The sequence below is a fragment of the Canis lupus genome, chromosome 21 (assembly GCF_003254725.2).
Source record: "Canis lupus dingo isolate Sandy chromosome 21, ASM325472v2, whole genome shotgun sequence".
NCBI classification, from domain to species: domain Eukaryota; kingdom Metazoa; phylum Chordata; class Mammalia; order Carnivora; family Canidae; genus Canis; species Canis lupus.
In genome coordinates this window covers 47,567,948-47,588,162 of record NC_064263.1, presented here as the reverse complement: position 1 = coordinate 47,588,162, position 20,215 = coordinate 47,567,948, and the positions used below count along the sequence as shown (strand labels likewise).

Here is a 20,215-nt window from a genome sequence, read left to right as displayed (position 1 = left end):
GGTAAGATATGCTTATTTGAGAGAGAGAAAGAGAGAGCAGGGGGAGAGACAGAGGAAGAGAGAGAGAGAGAATCTCAAAGAGACTACCCGCTAAGCCCAGAGCTCGACACAGAGTTTCATCGCAAGATCCTGAGATCATGACCTGAGTCAAAATCAAGAGTCCGACACTTAACCAGCTGAGCTACCCAGAAGCTCTTATTTCCTAACCTTGTACCAATACCTTACATTTTACTAGGTCTTACATTGTATTGTTGACCCATAGGTAATTACGATGTATATATTTGAACATCCACTAGTTCCACTTATTTGCCCACCATTTATCTGTGATGAAATAATGCCCTTTATAATTCAAATTTTAAAGTATCTGCATATGTATTTTATTGAGCGAACAGAATTTTACTTTTTAGCACTTCATCATGTAAAGGATAACTATAATAAGGATACGAGATAAATTGTTGAGAAGAGTTTCATTCGGCTTCTGAGGCAAAAAACAAGATGAAAAAATGACCAAGCTCTCTGTGGTTATTGTATTTTCACCAGAGATTATGAAATATGCAGCATTTGTATGCATCAGTCAGGTGATTTCCAAAATCTATGCTCTTGACTCTGCTACAGAACTCACTGTTTCTTTACATGCTTTTGCTATGAGACTTTTCTCCATTGTGGCCTTGGAAATAGAGCCTAAATTCTGAAATCTGGCTGGAGAGAGGCAAGTATTCCGTGGACAAGAACTATGAGACACTGAATTGTGCTTAACTACGGGCATCAGATAAGAATTCTGAAGAAAACAGCAGCAGGACAGATAGAAGGGAAGGATAATTTCTTCAGTGTTAATGAAAAATAAACCAAGAAATGATGATATCAGGATTCTTATGTTACCAGAGATGCTTAGACCAATACCCCCAGATCTTTATCTTTTTGAAATTAATCATAAATCACTTTTAAGAAAGTTTGATCTAAAAATCATATTGTTACAAGCATTCATTAGAAAACTCACAGCGATGTGTGTATTTGTAGACCACTTTGATTTTCAGATTCAATACCTCCAGTCCTCAGAGCAACTCATATGAATGGCCCAACACTTTCTGAGTCGAGAAGACACAAGGGAGTAATACGCGTAGGCAGAACACTGGAAGTAGTAAACGAGGAGACATCTCATATCCATTAAATATGTATTCTAAGCCCTGTCCCTGCACACGGCATTTTTTTCATACGGTTTCTCAATCCCACAATCAATTCTGCAAAGTGAGTGTCCCACTAAGAACAGGCAGAGAAATATTAAGTAACTTTCACAAGCTCTAAATCTATGTTTGAGTCCCAGCCAAAGGTGTCCAGTGCCAAGCCCAGCCATCTTTTATCATCGTGACCCAGGGGAGTTAGAGGACCCATGAGGGCCTGACAATTCGGGATAGAGAAAATTACAGACTGACCTCTAGATCTAATTATCTGTGTAATATTAGACAAGCTACTCATCATGCTTTCTTGGCATCACTCTCACATTCTCATATAAAAGGAGCTTGTGAATCTAGCCCTTCCCATCTCTGAGTTTAGTCAAGTTAATCTAGATAATACATGGTTGTCTCTAAAATCTCTGCCTCCTTGTTTGATGCACTAGTCAGTGGTCAGATAAGGCCTCTCACTTCTAAAGGCTATATCATCTTTTTAAGATGAACATAGTGAAGACTTTCCTCTGCCTGCTTTTAGTTTTGGGGAACAAAATACAGAAGTTTAATTTCTAGCACACACAGAAAAGTTTCTCTTTCCCACCTCTCAATGAATTTAAGTAAAATCCCTAACTGCTTTCAAAAACCCATGACACTCTGAGAAGAGAACATTGTTTCGGGATGTTGGTGCCAAAACTAACACAGCCTCCCTGGATCCAGGACAAACTACTGGCCTCATCAAATGCACTGAGCACCCACTGGCATCATGGGACATCACTAACGGAGCGGCCAAGTGAAATCTCGGTTCTCGTGCAACCAGCACCTGTTTTCTTTCCAGTGCCTCACAAACTTTCCTTTAGAAACATCTCTCTTGTTAGAGAAAAGTGAATACCCACACACATCTCTAAGCTAACAAGAATTTCTTTGAAGTCTGGCATTTTATTATAAAAATTAATTTAAGCATTGATTCTACTTCCTACCACACCCTCCTTTATTTTAGTATTAAACATTAGTGGGATAACTTATCAAGTAAAATAAATGTTCCTGAAGTTTGTGACCTTTATTCTCTGTAGAGTCGTGTGTTCCTGTGGACAACTATGTTTGAATTTGAGTAGCTCAGTTTGCCCTAGTAGATTCCACAATTTGCCTCATGTGGACTGTAATCCCCAGAACATGGTTAATCACCACATTCTGGAATATTCCAACATTCTGGAATGCTGTTGTAATATATAATCTACCTTATATAATATACTTAGCTTAACAGCATTTCATAGATCCTTACTAGTGACAGCCATTGTGTTATACTGTTGTGGTTTCATTTAATATTCTTACCTTCTCTGTGAGGTACAGATTTATACACCCTTATTATATATATGGAAAAAGAAACATATAAAGGTTCACTGAATTTTCTGATTCACAGAAATCACACAGCTAAAAAGTATCAGAGCAACCTCTGAGCTCTAGCTTGACTAGGGTCTAAGCAGTTACCTCTCTATCGTTTATGCAGAATAACAGTTTTAATTTGCACAAAGATACTGGATTATTTTAGAGGGTCTATTCTTAGGTAGACAATTGGTTCTGTAGCAACCAGTTTCTGTTCAGTTAAAATGTGTAGCTCAAAAAATTATAAAAATAAATGTCATAGACTTTTGGACTTATATAAATTAGAATATGAGAATATTAAATCTGAGATTTTATTTATAGTTTATATATTTTCTACTCATAAATGAGAGCAAGAACTTTCTGTATAGAATTTTCAGAGAACATAAACACGTTTATTTAGCTTTTGAGAACTCAAATTATAGACCAGAATAAAGGAAAGGATACACAATATGAGAGCTGAAACCTGAGAATGTGAAAATAAGATATAAACATGGGAAATGTAGGTAGTTCATTGGTCATCTAAAAATAGGCAAAACACCACTCTCAATAATAGGATCCACCACAGCTGACTCAAGGGACAGCAATGGTTTTTCCAACATTCTTGAGGACATGCAAAGTATCCCCATGTTATGAAACACAGTGAGCTTTGAAAAAGCCCAGCAGAGATGGGTGAGGCCATACACATCCATAGGAAGCTGGGTGACCAGAGGGCAATGATGAGTTTCCCCAGCGTGCAAATTTATATTAGGCAGTAAAATAAATCAGAATTTATGGTGACTTGCAGAACTTGCTGGACCCTCCTGATAGAGCCTTATTTTTTTTTAATAAATGCCTATAAAATTAAATCAGAGAATCTTTGAAAGAGGTTCAGAGAATGTACCCTCTAAGTCCTTTGCTTTTCAAATGAGGAAACCAGTCCAGAGCGGCTTTCTCTTGCTGGATCCACCCACTGCCTATTCTTGGCCAATGTGTCTCTTGTGAAGTTATTCCCACTCCAGAGTAGAAGTTCAGCTGTGACTCAGGAAGAAACCAACCAGGGTAGAGGATTGGGAGAGAGGGGTATTGCTGTATCTTTTTCCTGTTTACTCAGTGATTTTCAGTGTACTCTGGGGTCAGAGCAGAACTGAGAGCTTTGCAGTCTCAGCAAAAGCGACATGACTCTGGAGTCAGCAGCAGCTATTTCTCTTTTCATGCTGATAATCAGCATGTTCTATGATTTTATTTTTCCCCTGAAAACTTAGCCTAAAACCTCACAATGATTTCTAGATTTTAGAATCTATTGTACTTTTGAAGGGAATAATACTTGCAAGTTAACTAAAGTACATTTTCTATAACTGATTATAAATTATCAGTAGCGGGCAGGCTCAGCTGTTTGGTGCCGCCTTCAGCCCAGGCTGTGATCCTGGGGTCCGGGGATCGTGTCCCACATTGGGCTCCTTGCATGGAGCCTGCTTCTCCCTCTGCCTGGGTCTCTGCCTCTCTCTCTCTCTCTCTCTGTGTCTCTCATGAATAAATAAATAAAATCTTAAAAAAATATCAGTAGCTTACCTGATTTTATACCTTAAGATGGGAACCCACCCACTATTATATAGAGAGCCCTTTGTCAACTGTCTTCCGGAAAGAGCTCTATGAATAAAGATTGTGACTGTATATCACGATGCCAACCTGAGAATCTCATCAGAAACATTTCACCACAGTCCTTGGTTTTCTGTAGGAAGTGCTGTATAAGCCAAGGTACTGAGGCCTATTCCAAAACCAGAGTAAGACCTTTTCATCTGCTACCAGGAAGACACGATACCAGGATATCTTTGAAGGAAAATATCTATGCATTTGCATCTGTCTCTGTCTCTATCCAATTTAGTGAACTCCACCAGGTATTATGCAGTATGAAATGGCCACTTATCAATACTTCCATTATCATACCTTGTATGGTATCAGAAAGGCCACTTTCTAACTTATCATTTTGAATTGTAATAGATGTACTCAATTCCTAGTAGCATATTTTCAGTAGGCATTTAACCAAATGATGGTTGTTGGGAGTATTTCATTTTACAACATCACATTAGCATTAACTTTTCATTTTACCATGGCAGCCAAGGATGCATATTATATGAATCTAGATTGCTCTTCTTAAGACAGAATGAGTTGAAGGCCCCTAGGCAGAGCCATTAAGAGATCAGAGTTATATTAAAAAATTCCACAAAGGAGGGATCCCTGGGTGGCGCAGCGGTTTGGCGCCTGCCTTTGGCCCAGGGCGCGATCCTGGAGACCCGGGATCGAATCCCACGTCGGGCTCCCGGTGCATGGAGCCTGCTTCTCCCTCTGCCTATGTCTCTGCCTCTCTCTCTCTCTCTCTCTGTGTGACTATCATAAATAAATAAAAATTAAAAAAAAAAAAAAAAAAAAAAAAAAAAAAAAAAAAAAAAAAAAAAAAAATTCCACAAAGGAAGTGAGGGTTTCAATCAATTGGCCCATCTTTGTAAAGTCATATTAGAAACAAGCAATTCAGCTTCTCAGTTCATAGAGCTCTCTGCTGGTCTCTGCCTAGGGAATTGAAGAGAAGTACAACATACCCCTTATCTCATGGGAGTTTATTCTCTATTTACTAAAACTGCACTGAAAGCTGAAAGTTATACCCAATACCTAACAGCAAAAGATTTAAATGCAAGATTAAACGCAGAAAATAAATATTTAACATTGATACCAATGCCACAGAAATGGATACTCTGGGCATCTAATACAGGGAAAATTAGATGTTACATAGAAAGGATGACAGGGAGGGCCCTTTGGAAGAGTTTGATCTGAATTTAACTGAGGGTAATATGCAAATGTAAGAAAAATAGGAAGACACTCTGTCAAGTATGTCAGTGGATCAACAACCTTAGTATAAAAGCCTATTGACGAAAGACCTATAGTTGGTTGTAGAGTAGTACAATCAGAAACTATCTGGAAAAAGTGCCAGAATGTAGAGATCATTGTAGGGGGCCTTTGCTAATTAACATATCATGACCCTTGACCAAAACACTTATTTTCAAACTTTAGTGTGTATGGACATATCATGAGGGATTTCTAAAATCTAGATTCTGAGATAGCATCCACAGAGTTTACATACAGAGAATCTAGGATGGGATCCTAGAATCCCCATGTATCACGAGTACCCTGGTGATTCTAACGCAAGTGCTCCATGGACTATACTTGACTTTGGAAACCACCCTGCCAAAGCACTATTCTCTAACTGATATGTTCCTGCCCTGAATGAGACTAACAGAATAAAATAGTGACCTATTTCAATAATATATATGGATTTTTTTCATAGCTAGATTTAGAGAATGTAGTTACATCAGGCGTTGGACCTTCCAAATACAAGACATTTCTTAGGAAGTGGCAGAGAGCTGGGCACAGAGGAGACATCTAATAAATCTAAGTTGTTGATGATGGTAGCATAATAACTATTATTAGTCATGTGGCAACGGTCATAGTTCTAAGCATCTCAAGAACTTAGAACCTCTAATTCCTCTAACTAAGCAAAAACCTTTTTACACAGTAGCCTTTTACTTTCTGGTCAGAGACGGTCTTCTGGGCTGCAATGAGCTGGATACTCACCCTCCATCCTAGGTCATAGAACAGAATCTGTTCTTTGGATCTCCTTGCATATCTTTAGAAACCATGCTCTTTGTTTCCTAAGACAAAGAAATGAAGAGTGCAAAGCCCAATTCATAAAGCCCCAATCACCCATGATGATGATTTTCTTTTTATGCTGACCTTAGCACAGCTGGAAATTCTGCGGAGTGGTTAGTCATTTCTAGGTTCCAAGACATATCGAGAAGGATAAATATAGTCAAATTCTCAGAGCATGCAGTGACTGAATGTGTGTCTGTGTTGCGATCATGTGGTTTGAAGGGGATATGTGATGTTTATAAATGTTTATATTTATTCCTCTGGCTAATACTGGATAGTGTAATACTTTTTAAAAATATGGTATTTGACTGAGCTCATATGAGACCTTAAAATCTGCTATTCTTAGGAAAGCACAATAGTTAATTGTCTTATGACTCAAGTTATACTTCAGCAGAGTAGGTTTATTTTCATCTTGTATCAGGCAGACATTATACCAAGGAAACTTGGAGGGATGATATTTATTTTAGTGTAAAATGGAATGGACAAGACACTCTGAGACCCAATTTCTTATCTCCATTTAAGGTTACAAGTAACTGTGTAACTCTGGGTAAATCATTTTAAGTTAATCTTCAGCTGCAAATAAAAGGCAACAGAAAGGGTTCTTATTTGGCTCAAAATATTGTTATCAATCAATAATATACCAGCGCCTGGCTAAGATTGGGGATTTTTTAAAAAATAAGAATTAAAAGAAGGAAATGAGTCATTTATGGAAATGTCTTAAAGGCAATTTTTAAATATAGAAACTGTGGGACAACTTCTAGAACTTCTAGTATTTAATAGTTAACTGCTCCAAAGTTAGGTTGGTTTACCAGGAACTATTTGAATTTGATGGACTTTCTAATACAGATAGGACAGGATATTAAACCATTCTGAAAATTACTCAATATATAGGACACATTCAAAATTAACACAGTCATTATTTAAAAGCAGCAAGTTAACATTTTCTATAGACCAATTAATCTTACCTAGATTATAAAGTTTTTGTAAATATCTTTTCTTATAAAGATTTCAACTCAACCATTCTGAGTTGAAAATAGCAAGTTGGCTTGTAAACTAGAGGTCTATAAATCTATACTTGAAATATGATGGATAATTATAATAATATTTTACTTCCTCATGCTTCAGAACATTTAGAGAGTAGACTAGGATTCAAGTATTTGGCATTGTCAATAAAATAGTAAATGCTGTTTTTGTCAGGTTAAGTAGTAAGACTGGTACTTGCACTTATACTAGTGTAGTAGCAACAACATTTATAATTGGAGAAATCTGGGTCCAAGTTGGTTTATCACTTACTAAAATTTCACTGTAAAATATCACTGATATGCAGTTTCTCCATTTATAAAAATGGGAGTAAAAAATGATTTGATCTACAAGGTGGCTGCGAAAGTCAAATGTAAAAGAACTCCATAAATTATGAAATTCTTTGCATATGTTGACTTTTTTACTATTGTTATACATTATATGTAAACAGAAGCTTTGTCTTGACCCTTCTTTACATTCTGGTCTTTATCTAGCTTAACGATGTGCATTGGAAATGTTCTAAATCTAATTATTTTCATTAGCTTTTTTTTTTTATAGCTGTTGGTGGCTTTTAAAATCAACTGATCTATTCTAGACATTTTACAGATTAGAAAAATTACTCAGGAGGGATGTTAAAACCTTGCCCCAAGTGATACTGCTTGTTGGTGACTGAACGGGACCTTACCTTGACTTTTTATTAGAGTTCTCCAAAGACTTCACTAGCATTACATAATTCATTTCTCCAAATCTCCAAAGCTGGTCTTTCAGGATGTTAGGAAATGTTCTGTGTAAAAGGGCTTGGGTGTCTAATAAATATTTAAATTTCTAATATGAAATTCTAGATTAAATAAAATCAACAAATTTTTTAAAAGTTCAATCACATACACTCACAAATGTGCTAGACTGTGTTGTGATGGAAGCTTTATTATCTGTTTCTCAAGGATAAAATACATATATATATGTATATATATATTTACGTATGTGTATTTATAAAAAACACATGTAAATATGCATGTATGTGTGTGTATATATATGCATACAGAACATTCACAGCACTGCCTGAGGTATGGAAATGATATGTATGTGCTTATCATTCATATCACAATGGTGATAATGATGAGCATGATGAGGAAATGTTCATAACCTTAAAAGTTATTTAAAGCACAATCCAGAATTCAGGAATTATATTTATATTCTCATTACAGATTACTGATGAAATCCATTTCTGAAACATAAAGAAGCATTTTCTTCCATGGTACTGTTTCTTAATCAGATTTTCCATGAAGTGTTGAGAAAAGAAAAAGGACACTAAGTTGAGACACACAAAACAGATTAAGAGCTTGCTTCTTGCTTCTTTCTTCTCCTTTTGCCACCACCCACCCCATTGACACACACACACACACACACACACACACCACAATAGATAGATATATGTGTGCAACTTAGGTCCAATTGCATTATTTTTCTGGCCTTTGATTTCTCTTATTTAATAAAGTTCAAGATAAATGAAATTTGCCTCTAGGATGTCTTGTGAGAACTATTCATATTCTGTAGGTATGAATTATCTTCAAGTTATTATACAAGTGAAAGGTATAAATACTGTTTTTGCTGGCAATGGAATATTTTTCTTTTTAGATATACAACTTTCTATGGACTAACATTCACCTATTATATTCTATTTCCCTATGCTAGGGATACATGCATATGTATGCTGAAAACATACTGTCACATTACTGATGTGAAAACTCTTTCCCTGCTTCCACTGTTACCTCAGTTTCATCTTCATATAGATACTCCAACCACTAACTCTCAGTTATAGACATTCAATGAATATTTTATTTTAAAAAATTCCAATAAATACATTTAAATGGATACAACTTGATTCTCTTGAATACAAGGTGAAAAGATCTAGAATACAAAGTAGATTCTAGGATGCTTAATGCTTCATAAAAATTTTAAATGAAGGACAAATTCCACATGGGTACTATCTTGTTTGATGGTATCATCAAGCAAAAAAAAATTGTGTGGTAATTTCCATATAGTATTTTGGCAGATAAAATGCATGTAGAAGTAGACTTAAACAAATACTCCCTATGACAGGAAATAAATTAAAAATATGAGTGAAGTAAGTCAGTCGGAGAAGGACAAACATTATATGTTCTCATTCATTTGGGGAATATAAATAATAGTGAAAGGGAATATAAGGGAAGGGAGAAGAAATGGGTAGGAAATATCAGAAAGGGAGACAGAACGTAAAGACTGCTAACTCTGGGAAACGAACTAGGGATGGTAGAAGGGGAGGAGGGCGGGGGGTGGGAGTGAATGGGTGACGGGCACTGGGGGTTATTCTGTATGTTAGTAAATTGAACACCAATAAAAAATGAATTAAAAAAAAGAATAAAAAAATAAACTACACTTTACCATTTAGTCACTTAATTAATCATATTTATGACATAGGAATAATGCAAAAAACAATTGTGAAAAGGCAATTACCTTCAAGAAGCATAATCTAATCACATTATATAATAGAAGATGAGCCATGGACATATGTATTTACAACAATAAAAACCTAGAATGTGAACATTTTTATATATAGGACAAACTTTTGTTTAGAACTTAGAGACAGGAAATATTCCTTTATATAAAGAGTTAACCATAGGCATTTGGGACGAAGATGAATTTTTTTTTTTCTTCTCAGTGAGATCTTACTAAATTTAGGAAGGAGAAATAATTATTGGACATTATTTTGAAAGAATAACATGAACAGTAATTGGAAAGTGTAAGTAAATCATTCCTGTAGGCTATAGGTAGGTTACATGAAACTGGCAAAGTTCTGGGGGAAAAAAATTAGATCCTAGAGCACCAGGTGTATAACACAGGCCACACAGATTTAACAGAAATTGCAAACAAAAGTGGGAAAAGGTCAGACTTGTGCTTAGGAAGGATTATGTGTCTGTCCATGGGCAAGAGTAGAAGGTAGAAGGTAAAAGACAATACAGGTGCGCACACTAGGGGAATGAAGAGGGCCACTCCTTCAGCCCCTCAGCCAGGCGATCGATGAGTCAGGATATAAACAGTCCTCTATTGCCAGGCACCGTATTGAGTACTGGCACCATAGTGGTGGGCCAGGAGATAAAGAAGACATACATTAAACTAATATGCATAGAAATAAACATGCACTTTATATGAAATAAATGCCGAGGAGTGTTTGAGATGATTTAGAGGATACTGACAAAAATAAGAATGTAAGAAGAAGGAGGCATTTCTAGGGAGTTTAGTTTATTTGTGTTGAATTTGGGGGACTGCCAAGGATATTGAGGTGAAAGTGTCTTCCAGGCACTGGGGAAGAGTTCATACCTAAGCTATGGTTGTGCAATGCTAGCTTCATGAAGACAGCAGTTGAGTTTACTGCAGAGATGACCAGGAGACAAGAAATTTGGTGAAAAGAACATGGATATTTAAACCATGATTAAACTGGTAAATACTTTATTTGTAAACCTCCTTTTCCCATCTACATATACTGTGCTGTACTGTTCATTTATAAAAAAGAATGTATTTTTTCCATTCATGCAATTGTAGGTTCAATACCCAGTAATACTTTCAATCTAAAAAAAGAGAAATAACAGGATGGATGAAAGAAGATTTAAAAAGTTGCTGTATCCTCCTGATTATAGAACCGCCCATACTGTAAAACAAGTCATATAATACAAAAGAGTCTATGAATAACAAATCAACGATTGGTTGGGAGTCACATAAAACTTCTTTTCAAACATCTCAAAATAAATAAATATGCCAAGTTTTCTTAGAAGAATCCTCTGCTTGCAAAATGGAATTTGTTATTTCTGCAAGTTCTTTTTCATTGGACAAAGATTAATGTCCTGTAACATCCAGAGCTATGAAGACTTTGCTTAACTTTTACTTTTCTCATTGCACTGTCTTTTTTTATGAGTAAAGATAAACAACTAACTCTTAAGGGAATTTTCCTTTAGAACAATATTTAAAATATTAATTTATTAGACGATTTTTTTCTACAAAGCCCAATTAATTCCCCATTGCCATCTCATAGCTGTTCACATAAGCCAAACCCACAGAATTTTTTAATGAATGTAGGCTATTAGTGTATATAGCTTCTTTTCCTCAAAACTGTAATGCAAAAATGAAAACTGTTGGATGCTAGATAAGTGATTATCACCCATAGGTATCAAAAAATGATTTTTTCACATTGAATTCTATCAACATTGTCAGGTCACATAATCACGTCATAAAATAACATGAACAAAAAGAATATTCTCTTGTTCTTAATGAGAAGGTAAACAGCACATATTATCCTTCATGTAATTATATAAAAGAAAATAGAAATAAAAGAAATGAATGAAAGATGGCAGAACTTTGAAGTTCATGGAAACAATCCCTGATTTCATCCATCATCGCAAACAAAACTAAGACTTGATAGACTTGAGTGTTCAGAAAAACTAAATCTACTTCAATATTAACACTTTTCTCGGGTTCCTTAAATTTGTTTTCTGGCATTTCACTCTATTGAGAGAACCCTCTGTTCTTTTTGTAGAAATTTATATGTTTTGTGGAAAAACAACCAAAGAAACTAAAATTGACATGCGTTTTACCACCACAAAGTAGGTGACATTGAGATGTATTTGTTACATACCTGACATTAAAAAAATACAAATGTAAGATGCTCTAAAATATCAAACTGAAGTTTAGCTTACCAGCGGGGACAGAATTGGAGTGCTGAAGTTCCAACTGACTGGAATCATCAGAGAGTTCAGTCAAACAGGTTAAAGTAAACTCTGGGTTGGAAGCAGGCTCATGTTTAAAGCTTTCAGGAGAAAGATAATCCAGCTCAAACTTCACAGTTGACATTGCAAAATTCTTAAAGAGCTATGTAAGTCAAAGTTCACACTACTGAAGTTTCAAAAATCGTAGGTGACAGGACAAAAAAATCACTGTATTATAATCTGTAGTAACTCCAGGCTTTCCGGTGATTATTCTCACTTGGAAATCCAAAAGAGATAAAACATGCAGAGCTGACTCTCTTAAGCTTCCTGTATTCATGCCTTTTTCTAGGCAACTGTCTTCAACAGGATGGATGGATTTTAGAGTCGTTTTTTCTTGATGGTATCTTGCTGCCTTAAAATGATAGCAGCACTAACCCCATCTCAGAGAGGCTGCGATGAAAAGTAAAATGGGCTAAGTGAGGACATAGGCAAGGCTGCAGAGAGATGCTTTTAGTAACTTGGTATTGGAAGTTCTCATTCACATTTCTGTATACAAAAGATCAGCTGGGTGGGGCTAAGGACTGTAAGAGAATGAGACTTTTTTTTTTTCCCACCGGGCAGCTCATCAAGGAATGTTTTAATCTGGAAGGAAATTAATCCTAAATGATATTTCCAGGGTCAGGGTTGCGAGACTATAGCCATGATGCTTATTGAAAGATGGCTATGATTGTGGAAACTAAAAGGTAAATCAAACTACAATGCTTCTGCACAATCAAACAAAATTAACAAAGAAACAACATCAAAATGAAAAGGCAGGGAATCTACAGAATGGAAGAAAATACTTGCAAATCATTTATCTGATATCCAAATACCCAAAAAATATAAGGGACTCATACAACTTGGTGGTAGTAGTAGTAGTAGTCGTAGTAGTAGTAGAGTAGTAGTAATTCAAATTTAAAATTGGGCAAACAACCTTTTCGTCTTCTAAAGAGGACATGCAAATGCCTAATAGGTACACGAAAAGGACCTCAACATCATTAACCATCACGGAAATGCAAATCAAAGCCAAAATAAAGTATCACCTCACACTTGTTAGAATAGCTATCATCTGAAAGACAGGAAATAACAAGTATTGGCAAAGATGTGGAGAAAAGGGGACACTTACGCGATGGTGCTAGGAATATACATTAGTACAGTCACTATGGAAAACACTATGGAGGTTCTTCAAAGGGTTAAACAACAACAACAACAACAACAACTACCATCTATGCCCCAGCATTGTCACTCGTGGGTACACCTCCCAGTGAACTGAAATGACTGTCTCAGGGACGTATGTGCACCCTGCGGTCACTGCAGCATTATTCACAGAACTCAAGGCAGGTAAGCTGTGAGTGTCTGCGGACAGATGAACGACAGAGAAAATGTGATCTACCATGGGGTGTTTTCAGCCACAGAAAAAGGAAGGCCTACCCCTTGGGACAACATGGGAGAAACATGAGGGTGCTCTGCGAGGTGAGGTATGTCCAAGAAAAGGCCAGTGTGCTTGATTCACTTACATGTGGAATCTGGGAAAGCTGAGCCTGTGAGAGGAGAGAGCGGACAGGTGGTTGCCAGGGGCTGGGGGTGGGAGTAAGGGGAGAGGTTGGTCAGAGGCGAGTGAGATCGAGGAATGTAATGTACGGCATGGGGCCTATCGATCACAGTACTGCATTATATACAGGAAAGTGGCTGACAGAGTAGATTTGCGATGTTCTCACCACCGAATAATAAAACAAAACAAAATTAAATAAAATAAGCGAACCGTGAGGGGAAGTATGTGCTACTGGACCTTACTGTGGTAATTGTTATGCGATAGATGCATGTATCAAAGGATCACATTATATACCCTAAACATCTACCATGTTGTGTGCAATTATATTTCAGTGAAGTTTAGGGGAAAAGGTGTATTTACAAAATGGTGGTCAAATTAAACACACAGCTGGAGCAACACAAAGGACGGATGTCGTAATATGAGCAAGTGATCAGGAGAGGAGCAAATGCCAAAAAGGCAGGGATTGAGGAGGCTGACACAGTTGTACTATTTAAAAGGTAAAACATCAGCTCCCTCTGAGTAGCTAGGCAGGTTATGTTGGTCACCTTGGGAAATTTAATTTAAGGGGTGCATGGCTGGCTCAGTCGGTTAAGCACCTGACTCTTAATTTCAGCTCGAGTCATGACCTCAGGGTGGTGAGATTGAGCCCTGTATCAATCCCCACTGGGAGCGGAGCCTGCTTGAGATTCTCCCTCTCTCTTCCTCCACCCCTCCTGCCACTGTGCGTGTGGGTGTGTGCACGCTCCCTCTCACGCTCTCTTAAAAAAATATAATTTAATTTAGAATCTCACTCTTATTCAATCCTCCGTCCTTGAGCTCATAAATCCATGCTGATCACAAGCAGGTGCCCATTGAGAGCTTGTCAAAAAGTAATTTAGCAAAATCCATCCTTCAGGTTAGGGAGTCAAACTAGATGAAATTCAGGTTAGTCCTTTGATGTTCTTTTTTGATCCATTATGTATCCATTAATTTATTTCTTCATTCAAGTGAATATTCATTGGCCCTGTATTAGGTATTACCTTAGATGCAAGAGTGTTATGACAGGTGCAATGGAAAGGATGTGGGTTGGATATGGTCTCAGTGGGAGAGAGAGCAGTGATTGACTGGGATTCTCATTATGACCATAGCATGAGGTATGGCACTAGATTTGCTACACATGAAGAATGGCATATTTGAAACAATTTCACTTTCTTTGTCCAGCACTCTTTGAGAGAGTAAAATATATATAAGAGGTTTGCAAATTCATTATTGTTACAATATAAAAAGTGTTATGGACGAAAAAGTGGCATGTCTTACTCATCATTAGTTACTATAACTGAACAAACAAGGAACGAAAATTGTCTCTCCGCTCCACAATCTTTAATAAACTATTGCTCAAGGCCCAGGAATGATTGTCATTCCAACAGCATGGACAGCAAACAAAATGCTGTTCAAGCCTAGTCTGCTGCCATTCTGGAACAGACTTAAAAAAATCTGACTAAAATGACAAACATGGCCAAGTTTCATTGATAACTATGTGACACTTTACTTAAATAAGAAGGTAAAAGCAGAATCCAAAGTATAAATAATAATTCAGCAAATATTATCATTGCTTAAAATAAATATGAAAGTATCAGTACATATTCAGAATACCTGCGAAGTCATTTCATAGCAGTGTAGTTCTTTACTTGTCTCTCTACCACCTATGGATTCTTAGTGTCTGCGGTAAAGCTTCTAGAAAAGACAGACATTGGGTCAGTAATGAGAAAACCAGTTGAAGAAAAGAAGGTTGGTAGGAAAAAGAAAAGCAAATATCAGGAAATGACTAAAGGGTAAAAGAAAAAAAAAAGTGTATATACAACTTAAAGGGAAAAAAAATAGGTTCTAGAATCACGAAAGATGGGCTTTACAATTCTCAACCGAAATATCTGTCCTGCTGTTTGGTAGGAGGTACTGTCTGAGAGAACAGTCTAAATGGTTTAATTTAAGAGTTGCTCAAGGGTGTTTAAGCACTAGATAAATTCTAGTCTCTATACCTCCAATAAGGTTGACCAAATCCTCAAGAGTTCACCTTTCAAGCAATGATTTAAAGGGTATGGTTACACGGTTACACGGAAATGTGATTTGGCCTCAGAGCTGCGGTTCAATCATAAATGATTGATAAATGATTCCTGGTAAGACCCTGCGGGGGTGATATCTGATGTCACAGGATAGTCCCATTGTCTCTAGCACTGGGCCTTCCTTTTTGAGCATGAGGACATCTTGTCACTAAAAGAGAATACTTCTATATATATGGTTATCCACCCCTCCGCATTCATACTATTATATTTTTTGAGTATCGGTATCTGATATAATCATAGAAAACTACTTGAAATTCACTAGCATTTGAATGTTATTAATTCCATCTGTATATTTTTGAAAATTCATTCCTGTATGTGTGAAAAATGTTACTGATTTGCTCTAAGACAATTGTTAAAATGTAGGTGGGTTTATAAACTGTCATTTGATATGGTTCATATCCATAAACTGGAAATTACTATTCTCCGGTATATAAAAAATAGGATTTTACTGCTTTGTATAATAGAGATAAGCAAGCCCTGTCAACAAACACACTTCACTGTTCTTTTTCACTAGTAAACCTAAGTGTGAACATCTCCTGAGGCCTCCAGAAATGCTGCTAATAAAGGACATTTACTTAATGTAGAGACTCAAGAATCTAGCAGCTCAGCAGTTCTCTATTCCTGAGCCTTTGGTCAGAACTTTTTAACTTCCACCCAGTGTATGTAGATGTTAAGTCTTTTCTTTTTTCCTTTAACTCAGTAAGTACCATATTCCCTCCTCCCAGTCTTACTGAGCTATAAGTGGCATATAACATTGTGTGAGATGGAACTATCATCTTAATTTTATTGTAGACTTCAAGTTTTTAGTGTTTTCCATGACATCTTAGCTAACAACTTCATTTAGAACAGTTTTCTATAACTCTTAGAAAATATCCATGTAAACTTTGAACTCATATCATCTGCCCAATACCCAGAACATGTTCTTCTTTATTTTATTTATTTATTTATTTATTCATTCATTCATTCATTCATTCATTCATTCATTCATTTATTATCCTTTTAGAGTACAAACTGGAGATGGTAGGAAATGCCATACAGAAAACATATTCTTTTTGATTTGGTCCAGCTGCAAAATCTTTTTCTCTCAGTCTGCCTCAGTTTGTCTCTGTTACTATAGTAACCACTCACTTGTTAGTGACTACAGTAAGTTCCAGTCTCTAGTCCTTCATTCATTTCAAAACGTAAGCTGTATTTAAAAACCTTTATTGTTCTCAAGTACGCTTAATTTTGGTATAATCTGTCTTGGGTTCTCTTAACAGACCAAACTAACTTTATTTTATCTTGAAAATGGCTAAACTTACTGTGAATAATTAATGATTATGCATCATAAAAATACATTTTATTAATTTCTTTTTATTGGACTTCTATTTGCCAACATATAGCATAACACCCAGTGCTCATCCCATCAAGTGCCCCCCTGGGTGCCCGTCACCCAGTCACCCCCACACCCTGCCCACCTCCCTTTCCACCACCCCTTGTTCATTTCCCAGAGTTAGGAGTCTCTCATGGTCTGTCTCCCTTTCTGATATTTCCCACTCATTTTCTCTCCTTTCCCCTTTATTCCCTGTCACTATTATTTATATTCCCCAAGTGAATGAGACCATATGATGCTTGTCCTTCTCCTATTGACTTACTTCACTCAGCATAAGACCCTCCAGTTCCACCCACGTCGAAGCAAATGGTGGGTATTTGTCGTTTCTAATGGCTGAGGAATATCCCACTGTATACATAGACCACAGCTTCTTTATCCATCATCTGTCGATGGACACCGAGGCTCCTTCCACAGTTTGGCTATTGTGGACATTGCTGCTGTGAACATCGGGGTGAGGTGTCGGCGTTTCATTGCATCTGCATCTTTGGGGTAAATACCCAGCAGTGCAACTGGTGGGTCGTAGGGCAGGTCTATTTTTAACTCTTTGAGGAGCCTCCACAGAGTTTTCCAGAGTGGCTGCCCCAGTTCCCATTCCCACCCACAGTGCAGGAGGGCTCCCCTTTCTCCACATCCTCTCCAACATTTGTGGTTTCCTGCCTTGTTAATTTTCCCCATTCTCACTGGGGTGAGGTGGTATCTCATTGTGGTTTGGATTTGTATTTCCCTGATGGCCAGTGATGCAGAGCATTTTCTCATGTGCCTGTTGGCCATGTCTATGTCTTCCTCTGTGAGATTTCTGTTCATGCCTTTTGCCCATTTCATGATTGGATTGTTTGTTTCCTTGGTGTTGAGTTTAATAAGTTCTTTATAGATCTTGGAAACTAGCCTTTTAGCTGATACGTCATTTGCAAATATCTTCTCCCATCTGTAGGCTGTCTTATAGTTTTGTTGACTGTATCCTTTGCTGTGCAAAAGCTTTTTATCTTGATGAAGTCCCAAAAGTTCATTTTTGCTTTTGTTTCTCTTGCCTTCGTGGCTGTATCTTGCAAGAAATTACTGTGGCCAGGTTCAAAAGGGGTGTTGCCTGTGTTCTCCTAAAAAAAGTATAATAAGCTTGCTGTTTACATAGTTTTCTATATATTTAAAGTTTCTAAATGAACAACTGTTAATAATGTCGGACAATATTTTTATTAGAAAAGATTTCAGAATGACTCTTTAAGACCACAAGTTTGTCCACTGCACCATCCATTGAACTAACTGAAAAATTACCATAGAATACTATTGAACTAACTGAAGAAATTTTTAAAAATCTACCCATAGCAAAAGAGTAAACTATAAGAAAATTTAAGGTAATTCTGGAACATATGGTGGAGGCGAACAGATTGAGTAATGAGCAATTCCATGAAGGCAAAGAGGAAGCTGTCTAGGTGTAACTCAGGACAACCTGCGTACAAGGCTGGACAAGACCCTGCCCCTCCCCCTGTAGGAACACCAGAGACTGAAGCAAATATAGGGTATGTTGCTTTGTTTCTAAGCATCATTTGTTTCCAACTGTGCATGAAGAAAGCAAGAGATCAGTTCATGATCATTTCTTTAATTGGATATCAGAGCCAGACAGAGAAAGGGGCATTCTCCAGCTAATGGAAGAGTGTCTTAGGAAAGTGAGAGGCAAGTCAGTCTTCTCCGTAGTGGAATTTTAGTACACACTCAGCCTTCCCAAAATTTCCTTCCTTGATTCCCATTAACAGTTACACCAATTTCCATTCAACAGTGGTGAAAGCAGAAGCCAAGTCAGTGAGTAAGTCACAGAAATTTGGCTATTTTAACAAAATCCCAATTATAGACTCTCCAGGCACAGCAACTGGCACAAATCATGCATTGAATATAATGCAAGTCATCGCCCGCCAACCCAGGAACTACTCTGCTTCACTTGAACTATGGGGTTATGATCATTTGAGAGAAAGAAATTCGAAGATAAACAATTTTAAGAAGTGAACTGAACAATCAAATCAAATGAACTTCATCATAACATACTAAATACAATAAAACAGAAGAAAATAATTTTACCCCATACTTTCAGTGATATTTGAGAAAATATTACATGAATATAATAAAAATAAGCTGCTAGGAAAAGGAAGTAGAGTAAAAGAAAAAATTATTGAAAATAAGTAAAACATACACTTAAAAAGTCAACTAACTTAGCGGAAGTACTGGATAACAGGTATATTGCTGGTAAAAAGCACATTCATTGATTAAAAATTAACACGGATTATTTTGAATATAGAGCAAAAACATAAACGTTGGAAATTATAATAGAAGATGGAAAATGCAGTATGGTAGGAAAAGAAAATGCAGTATGTATAAAACAAACTCAGAAAAAATAGAATTTACGATAAAAATATAAGAAAATAAAAACAAATAGCTTTTGATGTAAGAAAGTGCTGATTCTTCAAACTCAAAGGATCGTATTAATGCCAGACAAACGTACTAATACTGAAAGGTCATCCCTCGACACCAAGCACATCTTCACGTGATCTGAATTCCACAAAGATAGTCTCTAACAAATTTCAAGATAAACTTGGCAGTAAAGGAAAAAATGTGGTGAAAATTTGACAGAGAGAGCTTTTTAGCTTCAATATCAAAGGACAATATAAAGCAGCATTTATAGGGATATGATCAAAAGTGATCATGTCTCCAAAATTCAAATACACATCAAGTAAATTATTATAAAGCAAGAACAACTCAAATTATGTAACTTGAGTGTTATATCTGAAAGCATCATTTGAGGAAATACTCCAGCCAAAGGGTTGGAATAACAAAAGAATCAGAATAAGGTATTCAAAAGGAAAAAAAAATAAAAGAAATATAAGAGAGAAAGAGAGACTGTGCACGCGCACAAATGGTGAGCAAAAATAATCCAGTTAGAAATGCATTTATGACTAAACAATTGCTGAAAATTTCCATCTAAAACAATTTAAATAATTAGAAGGTAATTTCATGATTTCAAAATCCAGATTATTTCAACAAAATTTAAAATGAAGGAAGAAAAATAAATAAAATTAAGGAAGAAATTATAAGGCAAATTAATTAAAAGGAAACAACACAAATGATGACTGATAAAAATGACAACACATTAATAAGATATCAATCAAAATGGGTTAAATGACCATATT

General features: G+C 36.5%; 1 protein-coding gene across 5 annotated transcripts in view; it reads right to left on the bottom strand.

Annotated features, from left to right (window-relative positions):
• ANO3 (anoctamin 3) overlaps window positions 1–12,452 on the bottom strand; it is a 372,280-nt gene extending 359,828 nt beyond the window's left edge. For 2 of the 5 annotated variants that reach the window (XM_025459798.3, XM_025459799.3), the window contains exon 1: window positions 11,972–12,452. In XM_025459798.3, the coding sequence (XP_025315583.3) occupies window positions 11,972–12,125 (154 nt within the window). In that variant the 5' untranslated portion in view covers window positions 12,126–12,452. Of the gene's footprint in view, window positions 1–997; window positions 1,130–2,221; window positions 2,332–11,971 lie in introns of those variants that run through there. The other 3 variants (XM_035704230.2, XM_025459797.3, XM_025459800.3) reach the window with 3 other exon arrangements.
• Between the last annotated feature and the right edge of the window lie 7,763 nt (window positions 12,453–20,215).